This window comes from Hemiscyllium ocellatum, chromosome 25, assembly GCF_020745735.1.
Source record: "Hemiscyllium ocellatum isolate sHemOce1 chromosome 25, sHemOce1.pat.X.cur, whole genome shotgun sequence".
Taxonomy (NCBI): Eukaryota; Metazoa; Chordata; class Chondrichthyes; order Orectolobiformes; family Hemiscylliidae; genus Hemiscyllium; species Hemiscyllium ocellatum.
In genome coordinates this window covers 10612662-10634267 of record NC_083425.1, presented here as the reverse complement: position 1 = coordinate 10634267, position 21606 = coordinate 10612662, and the positions used below count along the sequence as shown (strand labels likewise).

The following is a 21606-nucleotide window of genomic DNA, read 5'->3' as shown; positions in this document are numbered from 1 at the left end:
TGTGACAGTTGCCTCCTAAGCGTGATGAAGCTGCCTTACAGGAAGAAGAGGAGCTTCAGCTAGCAATAGCCTTATCCCAGTCTGAGGCAGAGGAGAAGGAGAGAATGGTGAGTAAAGCTTTTTGAAATTAAACTGCTCCAGCTCCTGAAAATGTGAACTAAAGAGAGTAAATGCTGGCAAACATTTGGCAAGTCATGTCGTGTTTGTAAAGAGAAGAACATAGTTTGTGTGCCTGGAAGTTCAGTTAATAACAGATGGTAAACTGAGCTGCATGAGTTTATAGACAATTGATATGTGCTCACTTATGAGAATGACCTGAGACTTCTCCTTGTGCAGAGACAGAAGAACACTTACTCCATGTACCCAAAGACTGACCCGACACCAGTCACCTCTTCAGCACCACCAGTCAGCAGTCTTTATTCCTCTCCTGTGGTAAGAGTTCCATGTCAGTTTTTGAATGTTCCTAACCTGAAGAACAGTGCTGGTTGTATATGATGCCTCTTGTCCCTTCATTTGGTTAATGGAACTGAACCTTGTCCTAATTTTGCTTATTCGAGCAAAGGACTTGCTTTTGCCAAGACCCCTGTCATGATTTAACTGGAAACAGTGCGCTGATAACCATTTCTCACTGTTCCACAAGCCATCACAAAATGTATGAGAGTAAAATTCCAATGAGGCCTCCAAAATGACTTAATTATGCCTGATTCACTGCTACTCAGAACAAAAGCAATTCACACCAGGTTTGTAAGTAACGGGGAAGAAAAACTCTCTTTATTGTAACAGACTTAACTTTAACAACAGCATTGAATGGAAAGGATTTCTAACCCACTATGCAATTTAGGCTATACCCCTTCAAAAACACCAAATGTACTCTCTCTCTATCATGATTAAGTCAGAGATTAGACCAACTGCACACGGAAAATCAATAGACAGTGCAAATTAATTTCTGATGATCAAAATTCCAGATTTCATGGATGTATTAAGTTAACTTGCATCCTTTGTCATTTTATTTTAGTACTGAAGACATGCTGTATCGTGAGAGTTGCTTCTAGGTTCAGTGGTTGATCAGATGGACCTAGGTCTTGTTTTGTTGTAGAACTCTTTCTTCTAACTTTCCCTGATTTTTCTATCATCACCCCAAACACTGAGAGAGAGAAAGATAGATGCTTTCTGTCTGCAGGTTCTGGAAGTTTCTCTCACTCTGCTACTCTGGCTCTTGTACCTTCTGAACACCTTGCGACTCACCCAGAGGACTGTTATCAGGCAGAGTTTCCTTAACTCGAAAGACACTGTCTAGAATTTTCCTCCTCATTGCTTCAAAAAGCAACATTTTACCACTTTGATTTTTGAGTTGCAAATCTCACAGATAACTTCCAATTTAGTTTATTGTCCTCAAAAAAGAAAATATTATGGTCTTTTACTACCTGTGTCTCAAGGTACCTTTTATAGTGTGGTCACTGTTGTAATACTGAGCACCTGTTTTAGTGATGTTTGTATCCTTACTTGATGGCTGTAAATTTCACCCTTGAACTGGAGTTTGAGGTAGCTCAGGAGAGGGGAACCTCTACTCTGCCCCTGAAGCAGTAAGATTATTGTTAATGTTACCTCTCACAGGTTAACTCCGGCACAGAGAACTGGCACCACACTGCTTACATTGAGTGACCATGTTCGCTCCCACAGCTCCAAATATCAAATTCATTCTGGAAATGTTGAGCTACCTACTTATTTAATTCTGATTTGGATTGTGAGAGAGAATGTCTTTACTGTGGATTGAGAGGAAATCCATGCCGAGTTTAGTGATGTTGAACATAAAATGCCAGTAAGTCAAACATCGTATGTTTTTCTTACAGAATTCTTCTGCCCCAACAGCTGAAGAAATTGATCCTGAGGTGAAAAATAATCCACATTCATAACAAATTTTCAGCATTTTTCAAGTGTAAGCTTTCAAATGAGGCAAAATATTTTGTTTTCCTAAGTTGTCCTTTTTGTTTGAAAAAAAATAGTTGGCTCGATACCTGAATCGCAACTACTGGGAGAAGAAGCAGGAAGAGGTTAGAAAGAGCCCCACTCCTTCGGCCCCAGTCTCTGTGGTGGAGTCTGTAACCCAGCCTATTGAAACTCAGACCACTCCTGTTGCAGTTGTAGAGGTAATTAACGGGGAAGCGCTTTTGGGCTGCTTGTTTCGCAAGAATAAACACAGCCAATAAACTCTGCCCCCTGTTTTATGTAACGTCCTCTGACTGAGTATCCGTCTTCCTTTTTGTGGTTCAGCAGCAGTACCAGAATGGAGAGTCCGAGGAAAACCACGACCAGTTTCTAAAGGCATTGCAGAACTCCGTGGTGACGTTTGTGAACAGGATGAAGAGCAATCACATGCGTGGCCGCAGCATCACCAATGACACTGCCGTGCTGTCTTTGTTCCAGTCCATCAACAACATGCATCCTCAACTCTTGGAGCTGCTGAATCAGCTGGATGAGAAGCGCTGTGAGTACCAGAGGCCAGGGAGAGATCCCTGTTTCAAAATAGGTTGTTTTTTCATTTGTCCATGAGATGTGGGTCTCTCTGGCAAGACCATTTCTAATTGTAAAGAGGGCAGTTAAGAGTTCACCATATTACTATGGGTCTGGAGTCACACATGGACCAGACCAGGTGAGGATGGCAGATTTCCCTTCCTGAAAGATATTGGTGAACCAGGTGGGTTTTATAACTATTGACAATGCCAGACTTTCGTTGAATTCAGATTTCAGTAGGCCATATTGAAATTGAAGCCTGTATCCCCAGAAGAGTAGCCTAGATTTTTGGATGACCAATCCAGTGATATTAGCTCTCTGCCATTGCCTCCCCCAGGTTTCACAGTACAAGTGGGTGAAAGGGCTAGAAAGGTTTGATCGTGGGCTGTGGTAATGATCAGTGGGAGCATAAACCATAAGACTTCGGACCAAATGGCCTGCCTTCATGCTTTCCCAATCTGCTGAGTTTCCTGTCTATCCACTATCCACTACCCAATGGTCTGTCAGTGTGTTGGCAGAAATCCAGGAGCAGCCAATCTGACTGTGGATCCTGGCCATGGTATCCAGCAAGAAAGAGGCAAAAGTCTAATGGGACTTTTATCAAACAGCTGCGTGCAAGATGCTGTAAGATGTGAAGTTCTCACTGATTATCTCCTAATATTTACAGTAGCTTCCTCAGTCTGTCACTCTGCTTGTGAAATCTTTCAAGCCACACCATAAATTAAAACACCAGTGTTGGAGCTGGTCAGGTGACCAGATTGACTTTTGTACTCTGGGTACTGATTAAAGGAGGAAGAGTGCAGTCTGAAATTGGCAGTCAATTTAGAGACTCCAGATCTATGATCATAAACTTTTAATTAATTAGTTATTAATTCTGTGTAAGATGATAATTTAAAGTATTTGATAAGATCCTTAGGAGAAATGAGGTTTGGGTTTAAACTTTGGAATATGCGGTCTCAAAGGGGTGGTTGAAAGAGGTGTGATAATGACAATCGAAAGAAAATCCGATGTAGACATGAAAGGAGAACACTTGGCAGGTAATGAGGAAAGGTTGACGTGCTGCATAAATCTGATGGCTCTACCGAAGAGCTGATTTGGGCATGTGTTCTGTGGAATCCAAAGGTGTCACTTTTGGAATAAAAACTCCACTCGAAAACTCCAACACACAAGGATTCGGGAAGATACTTTGATCAAAGCGATGCTTTTATTAAAATCTGTGATTGATGGTTGGCAAAACAAATGAACCAATTAGTTGGTTTAGTTAAAGTGATTATTGTTGTTGTTTTATTTCAGTGTATTACGAAGGTCTGCAGGACAAGCTGGCCCAGATCCGAGATGCACGTGGGGCACTGAATGCTTTACGCGAGGAACATTGCGAGAAGCTGCGGCGAGCTGCTGAGGAGGCTGAGCGCCAGCGGCAGATTCAGTTAGCACAGAAACTAGAGATCATGAGGCAAAAGAAGCAGGTGTGTGTGCGCTCATGTGTGTGTGTGTGGTCTGAGAGACTGTTGACATTGTGGGGCTTTTGTTTAATATCCATTAAATAGCTGTCCTGTTTCCTTCCTCGCCCATACCCAGACAGATTTATAAAGTTCCAAGGCCTCAAAGGATTAAATACTTGTATTGAAGGATCTTTCATTATTGTAATGTCTTTCATAACACAATATGTTGATCATTTAGCCAATTTGGACAACTAATTTTGATACAGTGCGACGTGAACAGTGTGAGTTCAGTTCCTGCACAGGCTGAGATTGCCATGAAGGATGCTCCTTCTCGACCTCTCCCCTAATCTGAGATCCTCCGGTTAAACCACCATCAAGTCATCTCTGTCAGAGAGCAGCCCCTATAGTCTGGTGAGATCTGTCTGGTGTATATGACTATCTTACTTGTTAATGTCACAAAGTACTTTACAATCATCATTGGACTCTATGTCAAAGAGAGAGATACGAGTAGTAATGTCACTGAACTGATAATCCAGAAGCCTAGGCAAATGTTCTGGGAGACATAAATCGAAATCCCACCATCACAGCCAGTTGAATTTAATTTGAAATTGAAGGCTAGACTCGATAATGATGACCATGACAGCTATCATCAATTGTTATTTTAAAAAAAAACCTCGCTGGCTCATTACTGTTCTTGGGAAGAAACTCATGCCTCATGTGGCTGACATATGATGCCAAACCCATAGCAATGTGATTGACTCTTAACTGCCTTCTGAAGTGACTGAACAAACCATTCCATTCGGGGACAATTGGGGATGGGCAACAAATCCCAGTAGTGGCCAAATTCCATGAAATGATAAAGGGGGAAAAAAAATCTCAATAGCCAATTCCACAGCAAAACCCATAAATAGCAGTGAAATAGATGACAAAATAGTTTAGCTTTGTGATGCTAGTTAAGAAATAAGTATTGACCAAGAAATCCGGGCCAATAGATCTGCTTCCAATACTGTCAGGGTCACCTCGTCGTTTCGAGGGAAGGTAAGACTGCCTCAGTTTAACACCTAATTGTAAAAGAGCCTGTGCGTGGGTGGAATTTACATTTCTCTTATTTTCCCAGTGAGTTACTTAATTCTCCAAATTTCTCGTAAGTGATATGCAATCAAGGAAGCTAGTTATGGAGATGGTGGGGTGACCTTCACATCTCATATATTCCAACCCCCTCCCCAAAACACACGCGTGTGTGTGTGTACACACACCCAGACTGCCCAAATCAACGCACTGACTGAATATCTAGTTTGATGTTGGATCTGTTCTGTGATATCTAACACATTGTACAAAATGCAGCAAAGCAATTAATCTGACGCTCCTGTTTAACTTGAATCCATCCTATTATTCTGCTTCTCTCCATGCCCCTTCTAGCAGGGGTTTGTGTTTCCTCGTGGCTCGCTTCAAAGCAGTGTCAGTCTTGAAATGAGTTCTGAACCAGTTGTTTTGTTGTGTCGCAGGAGTATCTGGAAATGCAGCGACAACTTGCCATTCAGAGGCTGCAGGAACAGGAGAAGGAGCGGCAAATGCGCCTGGAGCAGCAGAAGCAAACCATTCAGATGCGAGCGCAGATGCCGGCTTTCCCACTGCCGTATGCACAGGTGAGAGTTCGCTGTATGAGTAAGTGTCCCGGTCAGGGGAGCGTGGCTGTAACTCAGTTGGGAGAGAGGGAATGTCCTGTAAGTGAGAGCAGAGTTTAGGCAAATGAATAAATTAGAATCAGTGTTGAGATTATGTTGTAACCTTCTATTCTTAGAGTCATAGAGAAGTACAGCATGGAAACAGACCCTTCAGTCCAACCTGTCCATGCCGACCAGATATCCCAAACCAATCTAGTCCCACCTGCCAACACCCGGCCCATATCCCTCCAAACCCTTCCTAATCATATACCCATCCAGATGCCTTTTAAATGTTGTAACTGTACCAGCCTCCACCACTTCCTCTGGCAGCTCATTCCATACATGCACAATCCTCTGCATGAAAAAGTTGCCCCTTAGGTCTCTTTTATATCTTTCCCCTCTCACCATAAACCTATGCCCTTTAGTTCTGGACTCCCCCACCCCAGGAAGAAGACTTTGTCTGTTTACCCGATCCGTGCCCCTCATAATTGTATAAACCTCAGCCTCTGACACTCCAGGGAAAACAGCCCCAGCCTATTCAACCTTTCCCATAAGCTCAAATCCTTCAACCCAGGCAACATCCTTGTAAATCTTTTCTGAACCTTTTCAAGTTTCACAACATCTTTCTGATAGGAAGGAGACTAGAATTGCACACAATATTCCAACAGCGGCCTAACCAATGTCCTGTACAGCCACAACATGACCTCCCAACTCCTGTATTCAGTACTCTGACCAATAAAGGAAAGCATACCAAACGCCGCCTTCACTATCCTATCTACCTATGACTCCACTTTCAAGGAGCTATGAACTTACACTCCAAGGTCTCTTTGTTCAGCAACACTCCCAATTGGCTTGATGTTTGTTTTTGACACTGCTTCTGCAGTTCTTAAGTATCACTTGTTTTGGTTTTACGTGGACGATTAAAGAGTATTTGTAGGAAAGAGGTTATGACTGATGTACATAACCTGGTGCCCTGTTGTTTGCAGCTTGCCTTTCTCCACATCTTATGCAGTTGGTCATCTGTGTAATGATGGATAAACCTGTTCCACTCTTCAAAGAAACTAAACGTTAATAGGGAACAACCTGTCTAAGTTATAGGTGTGCGAGCCCAACTGGATTTTAATTTAATCTGTGTTCAGATGCTGTCTCAACTACTTAAAGTTTGTTAGTTTGACAACTAATGTTGTAACTCCCTTGTGTCTTTGTGCTGATCTTGTTTTGTGGATTTATTTACTGCTTTTAGAAGGAAAACCAGGTTTTTACTTGTTCCATTTTGTTTTCAGTTTTGAGTTTTCTTTTTCGATTATGTTCCAATGATTTGTCGTAGTGAAGTCTCCATGTGGTTGATATGCTGACTTATTGTGTGGTACTTATTGGACGAATCACTGCTCGAGATATTTAAGTAATTGAATTTCACAATCTGCTCCTGTTTAATCCTCAATGTTCCTTCTGCCTAGCTCCAGTCCATGCCTCCTGCTAGTGGCGTTATGTATCAGCCCGCAGGTCCGACCAGCTTCCCTGGCACTTTCAGCCCTGCAGGCTCAGTGGAAGGATCTCCAATGCATTCTGTCTACATGAATCAGACAGGACAGCCGGGCACTGGACCTTACACTTCGATGCCAGTCTCTGGAGCAGGTGAGGTGCCGCTACTGAGTGGCCAAGCAAAGCACTCTGGGCACTGCTGCTTTGCATCAAACGCTGGCTAAACACCGGGTGCTTGTTTTACATCCCACTATCTCATTCTTGTTGCAGCCATTCTGTGGGTCACCAGGGTCAGGATCATGAGTCAGTTGTTACCGAGTGGAGATAGAAAAGTGGAGCTGAGATCACAACTAGGTCTGCAGTGATCTTATTGAAAGGTATACAGAACAACCTAGAATTTCCAAACGAGACGGATGGGGAGTATTTTGTTTGGATGACTGGTTGTTCGGATAATGTTTTTATGGGACCTTGAGATCTTGTTCATATTATCTGAAAATTGGATAATTGATGTTTGGATAGCAGAGATAGTACTATAGTAGGATTTGAGGGCCAAATAGCCTCTGTATTCCCAAGATCAGTGATGCTGATACCTCCGTGATGTTCTTCCTCTGAAATACTTGTCTTTATTGGTGGTCGACCAGACATATCATTAACAAATTCCTATTTGCGACAGTGACTGCTAATATTTCTGATCCCGAGCACCAGCAGCATTGGTATAACAATGTAAATTGGGTTCATCCATAGAAAAGATGATGACTTAATTTTCACTTGGATGTTGGAAGGATGTTTCCTCTTTTAGGAGAGACTAGAACTAGGAGCCACAGTTTCACAATCAGGGGTCTCCCATTTAAACCGGAGATTAGGAGGAACATGCTCTCTCAGAGGGCTGAGTCTCTGGAACTGTCTTCTCCAGAGAGCGGTGACAGTGGGGGCACTAAATACTTTGAAAGTAAAGGTAGCTAGAATCTTGACCAACAAGGGAGTTGATAGTTTCAGGTGTAGGTGTGAATATGGAATTGGGGCCCTAATCAGAGCTGTCACAGTCTGGGTGGATGAGCAGGTAGGATGATCGATTGCCTGTTCCTAATCTGCGTGTCCCACAGTTATTTAGATATGATTTGATTTATTATTGTCACTTGTACCTAGGTAGAGTGAAAAGTTTTGCATGCACTACAGTCAGGTCAGTAAAGTACATAAGGGTGACAGAACAGAGCGAGGAATACAATGTTAGAGCTGCAGAGAAGATGCACAAACAGCGAGATCAACGTTAAATTTAAAGTGTGAGAGGTCCTTTCAGAAATCCAGTAACAGCGGGGAAGTAGCTGCTCTTGACCTTGTTGGTACGTGTGTTTTAAGCTTTTGTATCTTCTGCCCGATGGAAGAGGTTGGAAGGGATTCTAAGCGAGATGAGAGGGTTTTTGTTTTGATGTTGGCTACCTTCCTGAGGCAGCGAGAGTGTACATGGAGTCATTGGAGGGAAGGTTGGCTTGCTTGATGATATGGGCTGTGTTCAAAACTCTGTTGTTATTATCTGTTGCCCGTTACCTGAGAAGGTATAAGTACCTTTAAGATCAGCTGCTGCTGCTGCAATTTATAACTAGTAGTTTGCTAGGTCATCTCCGACTAGTGGAATTGATTGGACTTTAAATGCACATAGGCCTGACAGGGTATAGCTACAGTTCCTTTGCCTGGCGCCACGATCAGAATGGTTTCACAACTTTAAAGTGATTGAATTAGTAGCATAGTACCATAACCACTGAACTATCACATAGCAACACACTGTGTTTGTATACTTTCAATGAAACATTCCAACACACTAACCAGAGCTTTATAAAACCACAAATTGACATCAAGGCACATTAACGCAGTAGGGACAGGTGGACCCAAACTGATCAATTGTAGTTTTTGGGAGAATGATAAAGAAGGGACTGGGGTGAAGAGGTTAATTCAGATGCACAAGAGACCAGTGTTCGAGGAGCACTGGGGAATGGAGAGGTTACAAAGTTAGGGAGGGATGAGGCCAGGGAAAGGATTTGAAACTCAGGAAAAGGATTTTAAAATTGAGGTGTTGCCAAACTAGGAAACACTAATGTCAGTTATTTTAATCAACCTGTTTGGACGTATTATAACAGACCTCTGACACACACAGTACCTGAACATGAGCCTTCGGGCCCAGAGGTAGGGACATTACCACTGTACCACAAGACCTTTTTAGTTTGGGTAAGTAGTTGTGACAGTCTGATCCAGTGTATTGAAAACAGCTCGGGCTATTCAGTTACTCCACATCCAATCACTTCACACTCCAACTTGTTCTTTGTTCAGCTGGATAATGTGTGTTACTGCTTTATCTGTTGTTTCTGTATTGTGTGTGTATTCATACATTTCCTGTGCACCTCAGATCCCAATATGGTGAATCCTTACATGTACCAGGCGGCTGCTCCAACCAGCCAGACCACTCAGCAAAGCCAGGGCGTGTCCACTACAAATACCGGGTATTCAAACTACCAACCAACCCCTACGCAGAGCTACCAGGCAAGTCTACATCCCGATCCTCTCGGCTGTAGACCCCAGTTGGGTTTAATTGACTGTGTGTGATGTGCTGGAGAATGAGCTACTTTTGGTGCTGGATTGAAGTGTTGGCTCAGTGTCTCAACTCCAGCTGTCCGAGAACTGGTGATGTCTGATTATCAGGTGTTCATCTCTTGTGGGATCTGTGTGAGCAGAGTAAGCATGGACCACAGAAGCCACTCTCTGGTTGGTTCCCAAGGATGGAAACAGCAAGAGTTAGATCAGGAGATGTGGGAGTGAAAGTCAGCCATTCAGCCCATCAGGTTTGCTCTGCCATTCAGTCAGCCCGTGGCTGATCTGATGATCCTCAACTCCTCCTCTCTGCCTTTTCCCCACAACCCTTGACTCTCTTACTGATTAGAAATGTCTCTGTCAACCTTGAATATACTTAATGACCAACCTTGCTAGCCTTCTGCAGTAAGGAATTCCAGGGATTCACTCCCTTCTGAGAGAAGAAATGCCTCTTCATCTCTGTCCCAAATGGACAACCCCTTACTCTGACATTATAGCCTCTGGTCCTAGAGTCTCCCACAAAAGGAATTCACTGCAGCACTTAAAGCACCCCCCACCGCCCGGCCCTCTTGGGTCATGAAGCTGCCTTCCGTGGTAGGATTACATCCAGACTCTCTCCATAAAGGTCTCCAGCCATGGAAACTTATAGTCAGAGTCACAAACCTGGGTCTATTCATTTCTTTCAACCAAATCTGGGATCTGTCAGGATTAATTTTCCACCAAATCCCAGTGGATGGATCACAGGAGTGGAGCACCGTAACACTGAGCCTCCAGCATTGCTTCTTCAGAATTCCAGATCATATTTCCGTCCTGTGCTGTCCACCTTCTGAGTGGACTGAAGGGTCTGTTTCTGTGCTGTACATCTCTATGACTCCAATAACAGGATTCCAAAATCAGAAAATCCAGCACTGTCTCAGTCCGGAGCATACCAGATTTTGGTTTCACTTGGATTGATTTTGCCTTCACATTTATTTCTGTGGCTTTTATCCCAGCGTTCTGAACTAAATGCCAGATTCTTCCCCTGTCCCACCCAAAGTTTGGCCCCTCTCTGTATATCTAGGCAGCTAACTCTGTCTCTTTGGATCCCCTGATGGGTGCCACTCCCTCTTGCACTCTCTCCCGCAGGTCTTTCCTCTCGCTTTCTCGCCCCTCACACTCTCACACTCCTTGTTCTTGCACGCTGTTCCTCATTCTCTGATTTCTTTCGAGTCTCCTGGTATTGTCTGTTTCAGTGACATTTCCTTGTAACGCTGCAGCCCTGTAGATGATATTCACACTGCACCCACTGTCTGAAGACAGTTGGAAGGGTTAAGGTTATTCAGGTTATTGGTAAAAGGATTCATTGTCACCTGCACTTGTTAGGTGCATTGAACTGAAGGCTCAGTTTTGTTCTATTGTTACTAGTGTTTGACCTCCAGAACATGATGTGATTTTGAACAGTATTGGGTGTTGGAGAATAGACTGTCCTCTGTATCATGACGAGCGAATGCTGAGCTATGGAGCAACGTGCCACACGTTGTGCAGTGAAGTGTGAAGGATACACTGGCAGTTTGTGAGAGGAGGGTGACCTTTTTGGTGTACTTGGTAGGAATTTCATTCTTGATTCTGGATTAGTGGTGCTGGAAGAGCACAGCAGTTCAGGCAGCATTCAAATTAACGCTTTCGCTGCACTTTGGATGCTGCCTGAACTGCTGTGCTCTTCCAGCACTATTAATCCAGAATCTGGTTTCCAGCATCTGCAGTCATTGTTTTTACCTCGTCTATTTCATTCTTGATGTTTGGATTGGCTCAATGCGGTTGCTAATTCTGCACTGTCAGCTGATTAGCCTTGCTGGTCTACAGCAATCAAGTTCAATGACCTACCACCTCCTTGAACACTGTCCGGTCCCCTCTGCTGAACAACAAGTGTTAAACTTACTTGGACCTTCTTCTCCCCCAACAGTCAAATATCCAACAAATATTCATCATTTGGCTTGCATGACCAGCACAGATATCAAAGCTACCAACCAGCCCCTCCACAGGCTGAACAGACAGGTTGCACACAAATATTTGGTGTGTGGATCCTGATTTCTCTTAATTGCTTTTGCATTTAGGAGATGTGTTCTGGGCAATAAGGGCTTCACCTCCATGGGGGCTCAGTGTCTTGACAGGAGAGTAGAGGAGTCGAATTGTGTTGATTAACCAATTACTTTGATTCTGTGTGTGTGTGTGTGTGTGTGTGTTGAAGGCCAATTCATACTCTGTGCCAATGTGAGAACTCGTGTGTGTGAGAGAGAGTGTGAGGGGACCCATTAGGGTTTTGTGCCCATGTCAGAGCTCATACAAGTACGCGTGTGTGTGTGTGTATGTGCTGGGGGCCCACTCATACTCCTTGCTAATGTGAGAGCTCGTGTGTGGAATGGGATTGTCCTGGCTGTGTATGTGTGGAAGGGAATGCGTACATGTTTATGCATACAAGCTGTTCTCCTTCTGTGGCCGCTCATTCTGAATCTTCTGTTGCAGAATGTGGTTTCCCAGGCACAGGGCGGAACACTTTCCCAACCTCCGCAGTCAGGAGGATTGGGCTACATGGGATCCCAGTCTGTCCCAATGGGTTACCAGACATATAACATGCAGGTAGGCTGTACTGCTGCTTATCTTACTAATCACTGTGCCATGAGAACGTCTAAAGTTTGATGACTGAATGATCAGCGGTTCTGAGGTTAGAGAGATCATCAATGAAACAGTTCATAATCCTTCAGAAATTCAATATTTCCCAGACTAAAGCACATAAAATGAATCTGTTTTCTGAAGTCAAAGTTTTGTATCTACCGACTTTTATATTTTTATAGTTCTTTAGTGTGATTTAACTGGATTAATGAACAAAGCCAGAAAAGAAATGACTGTTTAGCTTTTTGATTCATCCTATGAAGAGAGACTGGCATTTATTGTGAAGGTGTGGCTTGATATTTTATTCCACCTCTGCTTTGTTTTGTACGGTAAATACTCACACTGTTGCTCCAACAGAATATGATGTCTACTCTCCCAGCTCAGGATCCTGCCATGAACAACTTACCTCCACAACAGTCTTACCTCCCAGCACAGCAGCCCATGTATCAGCAGGTAGGTCGCGAAGCAGGACTTCTGTAGGGATCCAGGCTTCAGCAGTTCAGTCACTGGTTTTACAAACTGGTTTGCCTTCAGGGGCGAGTGGGGTGGGTGATTGGGGACCCTGCATTTTGGGGTGGCGTGGGTGATTGGGGACCCTGCATTTTGGGGTGGGGTGGGTGATTGGGGATCCTGCGTTTTGGGGTGGGGTGGGTGATTGGGGACTCTGCGTTTTGGGGTGGGGTGGGTGATTGGGGACCCTGCGTTTTGGGGTGGGGTGGGTGATTGGGGACCCTGCGTTTTGGGGTGGGGTGGGTGATTGGGGACCCTGCATTTTGTAAATGGACTGCTTTCCAAATTTGAGTTCTCTGCTTTGATAGACCCGTGAATGTAACTGTTAGACTACTGCACCAAGTTCTGATGTTGCTGTTGTGTTGCATGCTAACTGGTGTCTTACTGAGCTCCTAAAATGAACCGAGAGGAAATAGAGCACAACTCCCTACTACTGGGTTTTGGTGAGGGAGGAGTTGGTGGGGGAGAAGGCGAGGTGTTTGTGAATAGCAAGCAGCAACAAGATAATGATCGCTATCTGTTTTGATGCTGGTTGAGGGATAAGTACCAGTCTGGTTGCTGCTCATCTTTGATAAGTCCCATGGGATCTTCTGCATTTACTTGAGATAGCAGGAAGGCCTTGATTTAACTTCATATCTGAAAATTGGCACCTCAAACAATGCAGCAGCCCCTCCATACTGCACTGGAGGGTCAACCTGGACTATATTCTGAATTCCCTCTGAGCTGCTACCTCACAGTTTGGTGTGAAGTAAGTGTTGAGTCTGAAAACAATCACGTCTGCACTGAGAATTCAAGAGCGATAAAGGGTGGGAGAAAACCCTTTGACTCATGGGAACAGTTTCTGTCTGGTTTTCTGCAGCTCCTGTCAGGGTGGCCAGGGACCGAGCCAGAGGCCTGAAGCACAAAATGGGGAGCAGTTGTTGTCAAAAAGAATAAAAGCATAGACTACTTTCTAAACGGTGAGAAAATTCGTAAAGCCAAAGTACAAAGGGATCTGGGAGTGCTAGTCGAGTATTCTCTAAAGGTAAACATGCAGGTTGAGTCCGTGATTAAGAAAGCGAATGCAATGTTGTCACTTATCTCAAGAGAGTTGGAATATAAAAGCACCGTTGTGCTACTGAGACTTCATAAAGCTCTGGTTAGGCCCCATTTGGAGTACTGTGTCAAGTTTTGGTCCCCACACCTCAGGAAGGACATACTGGCACTGGAACGTGTCCAGCGGAGATTCACACGGATGATCCCTGGAATGGTAGGTCTAACATATGAGGAACAGCTGAGGATCCTGGGATTGTATTCATTGGAGTTTAGAAGATTAAGGGGAGACTTAATAGAGACGTCCAAGATAATACATGGCTTGGAAAGGGTGAACGCTAGGAAATTGTTTCCATTAGGCGAGGAGACTAGGACCCGTGGACACAACCTTAGAATTAGAGGGGGTCAATTCAGAACAGAAATGTGGAGACATTTCTTCAGCCAGAAAGTAGTGGGCCTGTGGAATTCATTGCCGCAGAGTGTAGTGGAGGCCGGGACGCTAAATGTCTTCAAGGCAGAGATTGATAGATTCTTGATGTCACAAGGAATTAAGGGCTACGGGGAGAATGCGGGTAAGTGGAGTTGAAATGCCCATCAGCCATGATTGAATGGCGGAGTGGACTCGATGGGCCGAATGGCCTTACTTCCACTCCTGTGTCTTATGGTCTTATTTTTAACTCTCCTGTTCCCTTAATTTGCAGATGGCACCCCCTGGAGGAGCACCACCGCAGCAGCAGCAGCAGCAGCCGCAGCAGCAGCCACAACAACAGATCCAGCAGCAGCAGCAGGCTGGCTCAGAGGCACAGCTCATCTCGTTTGACTAACATCTCTCCCGGGGAGCTGGGTGTAACAGTCACCCTCACACCAGGAGGTGCACGTTGCCAGTCAATTATTGGAGGGGAGTGAAGAAAGAAATTGGGAGTGTATGCTGCCGCTGGCTGGGTTAACATTTCAAATACACGCTGGCTTTCTCAAAGTTCTGATCTTCTGTGAAAGGCTCACATGGACTTGGCTATTGACCAGAAATCTCTAATCCCGCTCTGTGCCAGCTTGGTGCAAATGGGCGTGTGTGAGACAGTGTTGTAAAGGACATTACAGATGATCTTCAAGGCTGTAAACTGAAGTCGGATGTTCATGGTTGCAATGCCATAGCTGGGGGTTGATACTAACTGTGCATATTGTACCATGAGGAGTTTGTGAGAGCGCAGACAGGTGTTTTGGATGGGATTTCCTCTTTCTTTTCTTCACCCGTCACGTTTAAATCAAAAGTGGCTGTGCACTCTTGTTTTACGTTTGAGTCTTGGACCATATGAGCAGTTAGATGTGTAATGTGAACAGTGAAAGTGTTTGGATGTTTCCTCCTTATTTAATTTTCTTAGCTCTTTGGAACCATATTGTTGATCAGTTGATGGGATAACTTCCTGTGACAGGCTGCCTCTCCTGTCTCTCCTCCCCCTCTGCCTCCCAACACATGTGAGTGTGCACACACAAACACAAACACACGTGCACAAAATCTTTCCTCCCCCTTCCTCTTGAAGCTGCTGAAATGTACCTCTGTGGGTCCCGTCTGTTCCCTCACCACAAACTCTGTCACTTCTTGCAGATCCAGGGACACTCTCCCAGGAGACATCAGATGGAGACTCTGTCTGTACTTTCAGATACTCATGAGGCAATCCCAGAAGACTATTTCAGACAAGGGCAGGGGACTTCTCTCCAGTATCCTGGCTGGTATTCATCCCCTAGCAGACATTACAGCAACAGATGATCTGATCAGTTGTCTCTGTGCTGTGTGTTGGAAGCTCACTGTTTGCACATTGGTTGCTACCTTTCCTACAGTAACGCTGTGATTAAGTTTCAGGAAACCTTGTTTGGCTGTGTCCTGAGTCCATGAATGGCGCTGTCTAAATACAGGCCCTTTTTTCTCCCAGGAGTGGCTTTGGTGGAAAATATAATTGGACACTGGGTGCAACACTGGTCACAATTTGTCATCTTCTCACCTGAGTTTCAGCAGACAATTAGACTCCACGGTTGGGGAAGTGGGTGTCTCCCAACAGTTCTCACCTGGCATCTACACAATAACTTCATCGTTAGAGAACAGAGCATGACTTTGTATTTCTATCCTCTGCCACTGTCTAGTCACGGGGTACTGCAGCAATGCTCACAAGTGGACTTCCCTAGCTTTCTGCGCCTGATGTCAGACTAAGCAGAGAGGGAAGTACCAGATAGCTAAGAGTTACCTTTTTGATTAAGAAGCCTGAGAGTGTACCTGGGAGGAAGTCGGGACTTGGGTGTGACTGAGCAGAGGGACTCCCTCCCTGGGTAGGTGTCACCTCTGATTGAGTTGCAGCTTCTCTGTCCGATATGGGTACATTAGCCACTCCCCATTCTTGCTCCATGAATCCAGTGGGAACTGGTCCCAGTATCCCACTCCAGCCCCCTTTTTCTTTTTAAATCCCTGTTTGCTGAGTGCTGTTGTCTGTCAACTGTTATCTGTTGATCTGGTAAAACAAGTCGCACTCTTGTTTAGACTAGTGAGGGTTAGCTGCCTCAATGAGTTTACCACTGAGCTGCTGACTGGAATTCAGAGAAAGCCAGTGGAATCATTTTAGGGATAGCACAGCCTGCACAAACCTCTCGGTTATTTCTTCAAATGGTAGTACCTTGAATAAAATAAAAAGGTGTACAATCATTGGGAAGCCTCCTGGAGGCTCTGTGAATGAAACTGCCTTTACTTCTCAGTTATTGGTTACCCCTTTCCCTCAGTTTTAAAATGTTGGGTCGGGGGTGGTGACGTGGAAGGACAAGGCTGAGCCGCCATGACAGTTGGTACAAATTAATTTTTAATAAGAACAAAGGTTCTGACTGCACACTTTAAACTGCAGCTCAGTTGTCTGAGTGTAGTACAGGCCCAGCTTGAACTGTGCGGATTGTACATTTTGATTAGGAACCCGTTCCTCTGGTTTTAAGTGACAGGTGGACATTGCAATATGGAGATAAACTGCTTGCTGACCGCAACTACACACCGCTCTCAGACGCTGGAGTCACGGGCACTCTGCCGTGGAAAGTTACTGTCCTCCATGAACTGTCGGTGCACTATAATGGAACTCAATATAGTTAACCTTAACTGGTAACCATCATCCATCTAGCAGATTATATATATATATTATATATATAGTGTAGTCACTCTCAGTTGTATATGCGTGTTCATTGGAACATAAACAAATGTCTAATTTAAAAAAGCTCATCTTCATAAATAGGGCTGCATGTTTAAATTTAATTGTCTATTCATTTGCAGTATAATATTGTATGGGATAATTTGCATTGTTGTGGCTTGGGTAAAGGGGTACAGGTTTATCCTATCTTTATCCTGGTGTCAGTAAGACGCTGAACACGCATGTTCTGTTATACTATAAATGAATGTGTCTCTATTCTTCTGTACTTTTTCCTTAATACAACACTGTTCTGCTTTCTCCACCGTTTCAGCTGATTTTGAAACCATATTTAATAAATGTTTTTTCCTCTTCATGTCATTCACTTCCATGGACTTGGTGTGTGCTTTAATGGAGAGCTAAGACAACCATGAGTTGTGATGATCTGGAAGGTAATGTGCTTGGCAAGAATGCCCTTCCATCAGGCTAAACACCATCAGAGAAAGTTGTGTGTATCTATGGGCAAGGGCAGTGGAACAGATAGCTTTCACAGAACCTGCAATGGCCTGATGGGCTGAGTGGCCACTTCCTGCTTTTCCACAATTCCATGGTTCTCTGGTTGACATCCCACCGCAAGACGCATCCATCAAACCAGACGTCATTCCCTTGTGATAGTGTCCCTACCTCTGGGCCAGACTCTGTTCAAGTCCTTCCCGCCCCAGTTGTGTCATGTCTGACAGCTCAATTAAAAATATCGGAAAGGTGGCTAATAGGATCAGCAGGTGAGATGGAGGGTGAGGTCAGAATAATGGGGCTCAGTGCTACAGCTGGATGCTGGAGACACTGTTGATTAGTTGGAACTATAACACCGCATGGAAGGCCAACTTTGTGTCAGTTTGTTTTAAAATAAGATTGCACCAATGCGTACTAGAAAGCTTGAAACAAGTTGTGATTATTGTAAAATTTACAAAAAAGAAAGACAAGCTTTTTTTAATATAATCTTTCTTGAATGTAGGTTCTTCTGAAATGTAGCCCATGCTAAGCAGAAATTGCTGAGCAGCTGCCATTTGGTTCATGGAGTTCGATAAAGATGGATCGAGGAGACTCCTGTGGAGCCAAAACTTCAACATAAACCAATTGAACCAACTGGTTTGTTACTGTGCTGGGATCTGTCACCTCCAAACACCTAGAGAGTCATCTCTGGGGTGAACAAATTTTGAACAATGCTGCAAGGCACAGAGTTTAAATTCTATTTGACTCTCTGCCCACTTCATTTTGAAACCACAGTTTTGTATCTTTTCCTCTCCCAGATTTCACTTCATTAATTATTCCTGATTCCACTGAGCATGCAGTCTCATGCGTGCACTTTGGAGAACACCTAGATCTTGTACATTCTGCACTTGGTACTAGAGTTTAAAGCAACAGATGCCTCTGATGAAGCTTTCATTGCTTTTCTGTGTTCTGGCTACCACCCTTCAATATAACCATTGGGAAAGAACCTGTTCCAACCAGGATTTGCACTTTGAATCTCATGTTTGTGGAAAGGAATGTTAGTCGTAAAGTTTGTCCTCTTGCAATAACAATCTGTTTAAGGTCAGCACCTAATAACCTAGAACTAGGGAGCAGAAATAGTGTAGTTAGCTCTTCAAACCTGTAACACCATTCAGTGAGATCATGGCTAGTCTGGTTTGTCTTTTGCCTCCATTTTGTTCCCTGCACCCCAGAAAGTTGGGCTCTGTTTTTTAATAAAAATTCTAAATTGTTATTGAATAAATTTTAAGGACACAATTTCTACTACTTTCTAAGAAAATGCATTCCAGAGAAGAAATGTTCTCCTTATCTACCTTACAAGGGAGACTTCTTAGAGTTATAATCATAGAGATGTGCAGCACAGAAACAGACCCTTCTATCCAACTCATCCACGCTGACCAGATATCCCAACCCAGTCTAGTCCATTTGCCAGCACTTGGCCCATATCCCTCTAAACCCTTCCTTTTATATACCCATCCAGATGCCTTTTAAATGTTGCAATTGTACCAGCCTCCACCACTTTCTGTGGCAGCTCATTCCATACACACACCACCCTCTGTGTGAAAAGTTGCCCCTTTGGTCACTTTTATATCTTTCCCTTCACACCTTAAACCTATGCTCTCTAGTTCTGGACTCCCCCACCCCAGGAAAAAGACTTTGTCTATTTATCCTAACTATGCCCCTCATGATTTTATACACCTCTATGAAGTCACCCCTCAGTCTTCGACACTCCAGGGAGAATAGCCCCAGCCTATTTAGCCTCTCCCTATAGCTCAAATACTCCAACCCTGGCAACATCCTTGTAGATCTTTTCTGAACCCTTTCAGTGAATAAATCCTGCTAAGATTTGCTTTCCCAAAATGCAGCACCTTATTCTTAAAGTATGACTCTAGTTTTAGCCTGGGAGAAAGTGAGGACTGCAGATGCTGGCTGAAAAATGTGTTGGTAGAAAAGCAGCATCCAAGGAGCAGGAGAATCGATGTTTCGGGCATGAGCCCTTCTTCAGGATTCCTGAAGAAGGGCTTATGCCCGAAACATCGATTCCCCTGCTCCTTAGATGCTGCCTGACCTGCTGCGCTTTTCCAGCAACACATTTTTCAGCTCTAGTTTTAGCCTACCCATTGGAATAAACATCCTCTAGGTCTCCACTCATCTCAGGATTAAATATTTCATCTCATTCTTCTAAACTCTAATGGATACAAGTCTAAACTGTTCAACCTTTCTTCACAAAATATGACCTTTATCCCTGGACTGTGATGAATGACCCTTCTCCACCTTCTTCCAGAGAAGTTTGTTTTTAAATAAGGAAACCAAAACTGTACTTGGTACTGAATATGTGGTTTTGCCTGTGTCCTGTAAAGTTGCAGTAAGACTTCCTGAATTTTATGTTACATTGCCCCTTACAATAAATGGGAACATTCCATTTGCCTTCTTAATCGCTTGCTCTGTTTGCATACCAAACCTTTTGAGCTTCTGTACCAGAATGTCCAGATCCCTCTGTACTGCAAAACCCTCTCCATCTAAATAGTAAACATCTTTCTTGTTCTTTGTGCCAAATGGACAGTTAGCAAAATTATACTACCAAACTTTTGCCCACTCACTTAACCTGTCTATATTAGCAGACTCTCCTTCAGCTTGAAAACGATTACAAGTAGTCAAAGACGCAGCAATGATCCCTATGGCATTCTAATAGTTACAGCTTGTCAAACTGAAAATGATCCATTTATCCTGACCCTCTGCTTCCTGTTAACCAATCCTTCAGTAAACTTCACCACGTGCTCTCATTTTGTCCAGCAATGTTTTACATGGCATCTTTATGAAATACCTTTTTTGGAAATCTAAGTACAACACATTTGCTGGTTCCCTTCCATCCACTGTGAATGTTGCATGGTCAATAAAACTACTACATCCATTTAGTATGCTTTCCCTTTTCCAAAGCCATGATGCATTGTGATTTAATTATACTGTTGCAACAACCCACACCTTTCAAAGACAGGCTTTAAACTAACTGGCCCTTTGGTTTCTTGCTTTCAGCCTTGTTTATTCTTCCACATTAAAGTGCAAGACTTGCTACTTTCCAGTGTTCTAGGATTTTCCTAGAATCGAAGGAATTTTGGAAAATTACAACAAAGATTTCAGTTTGTTCCACCACTTCTTGTAAGACATTAAGATGCAGCGTCTGATTCTGGGGTTTTGCCAGTCTTTAGTGCCAATGGTTTTAAAGTCTGGTTGAAGATTTGTAGCTCGGGTGTCCGTTGTTGTGGTTCTGTTCGCCAAGCTGAAAGTTTTTGCTGCAAACGTTTCGTTCCCTGGCTAGGGAACATCATCAGTGCTATTGGAGCCTCCTGATATAGGAGGATATATATAGGACAAACAGGAAGACAGCTAACAATCCGCATCCATGAACATCAGCTAGCCACAAAACAACACGACCAGCTATCCCTAGTAGCCATACACTCAGACAACCAGGAACATGAATTTGACTGGGAAAACACTACCATCATAGGACAAGCCAGACAGAGAACAGCCAGGGAATTCCTAGAGGCATGGCATTCATCCACAAACTCCATTAACAGACACGTGGACCTGGACCCCATATACAAACCACTACAGCTGAAACTGACACCCGGAAGCGGCAAGAACAAACCACTATAAATACCAGAAGAAACATCAAAGCAGCGCTTCACAGGAGGCTCCAATAGCACTGATGATGTTCCCTAGCCAGGGAACGAAACGTTTGCAGCAAAAACTTCCAGCTCGGCGAACAGAACCACGCCAATGGTTTTGTTTGCACTTTTCCCCTGACAATAGTGAGTGTTTTCAATTATACTAGGGAAATTTTCAAAGTCTTCTGCCATTTCTTCATTTTTTTCATTATTAATTCCTCAAATTCTCTCTTTTACAATGCTGACACCAACTTTAGTTTTTCCTTTCCTATTGAAATGCCAATAAAAATTCTGCATGATATATCATAAATGATCTGATGAAGGGCTTTTTCCTGAAATGTTGATTCTCCTGCTCCTTGGATGCTGCCTGACCTGCTGTGCTTTTCCAGCA

At 43.8% G+C, this 21606-nt stretch overlaps 1 protein-coding gene across 4 annotated transcripts in view; it reads left to right on the top strand.

Moving 5' to 3' along the window:
* hgs (hepatocyte growth factor-regulated tyrosine kinase substrate) overlaps positions 1–17404 on the top strand; it is a 51490-nt gene extending 34086 nt beyond the window's left edge. For 2 of the 4 annotated variants that reach the window (XM_060844775.1, XM_060844773.1), the window contains 12 exons: positions 9–107; positions 337–432; positions 1851–1889; positions 2004–2147; positions 2275–2485; positions 3805–3977; positions 5459–5599; positions 7075–7252; positions 9498–9631; positions 12182–12295; positions 12686–12781; positions 14572–17404. In XM_060844775.1, the coding sequence (XP_060700758.1) occupies positions 9–107; positions 337–432; positions 1851–1889; positions 2004–2147; positions 2275–2485; positions 3805–3977; positions 5459–5599; positions 7075–7252; positions 9498–9631; positions 12182–12295; positions 12686–12781; positions 14572–14694 (1548 nt within the window). In that variant the 3' untranslated portion in view covers positions 14695–17404. Of the gene's footprint in view, positions 1–8; positions 108–336; positions 433–1850; positions 1890–2003; positions 2148–2271; positions 2486–3804; positions 3978–5458; positions 5600–7074; positions 7253–9497; positions 9632–12181; positions 12296–12685; positions 12782–14571 lie in introns of all 4 variants that reach the window. The other 2 variants (XM_060844774.1, XM_060844772.1) reach the window with 1 other exon arrangement.
* Positions 17405–21606: the final 4202 nt, after the last annotated feature.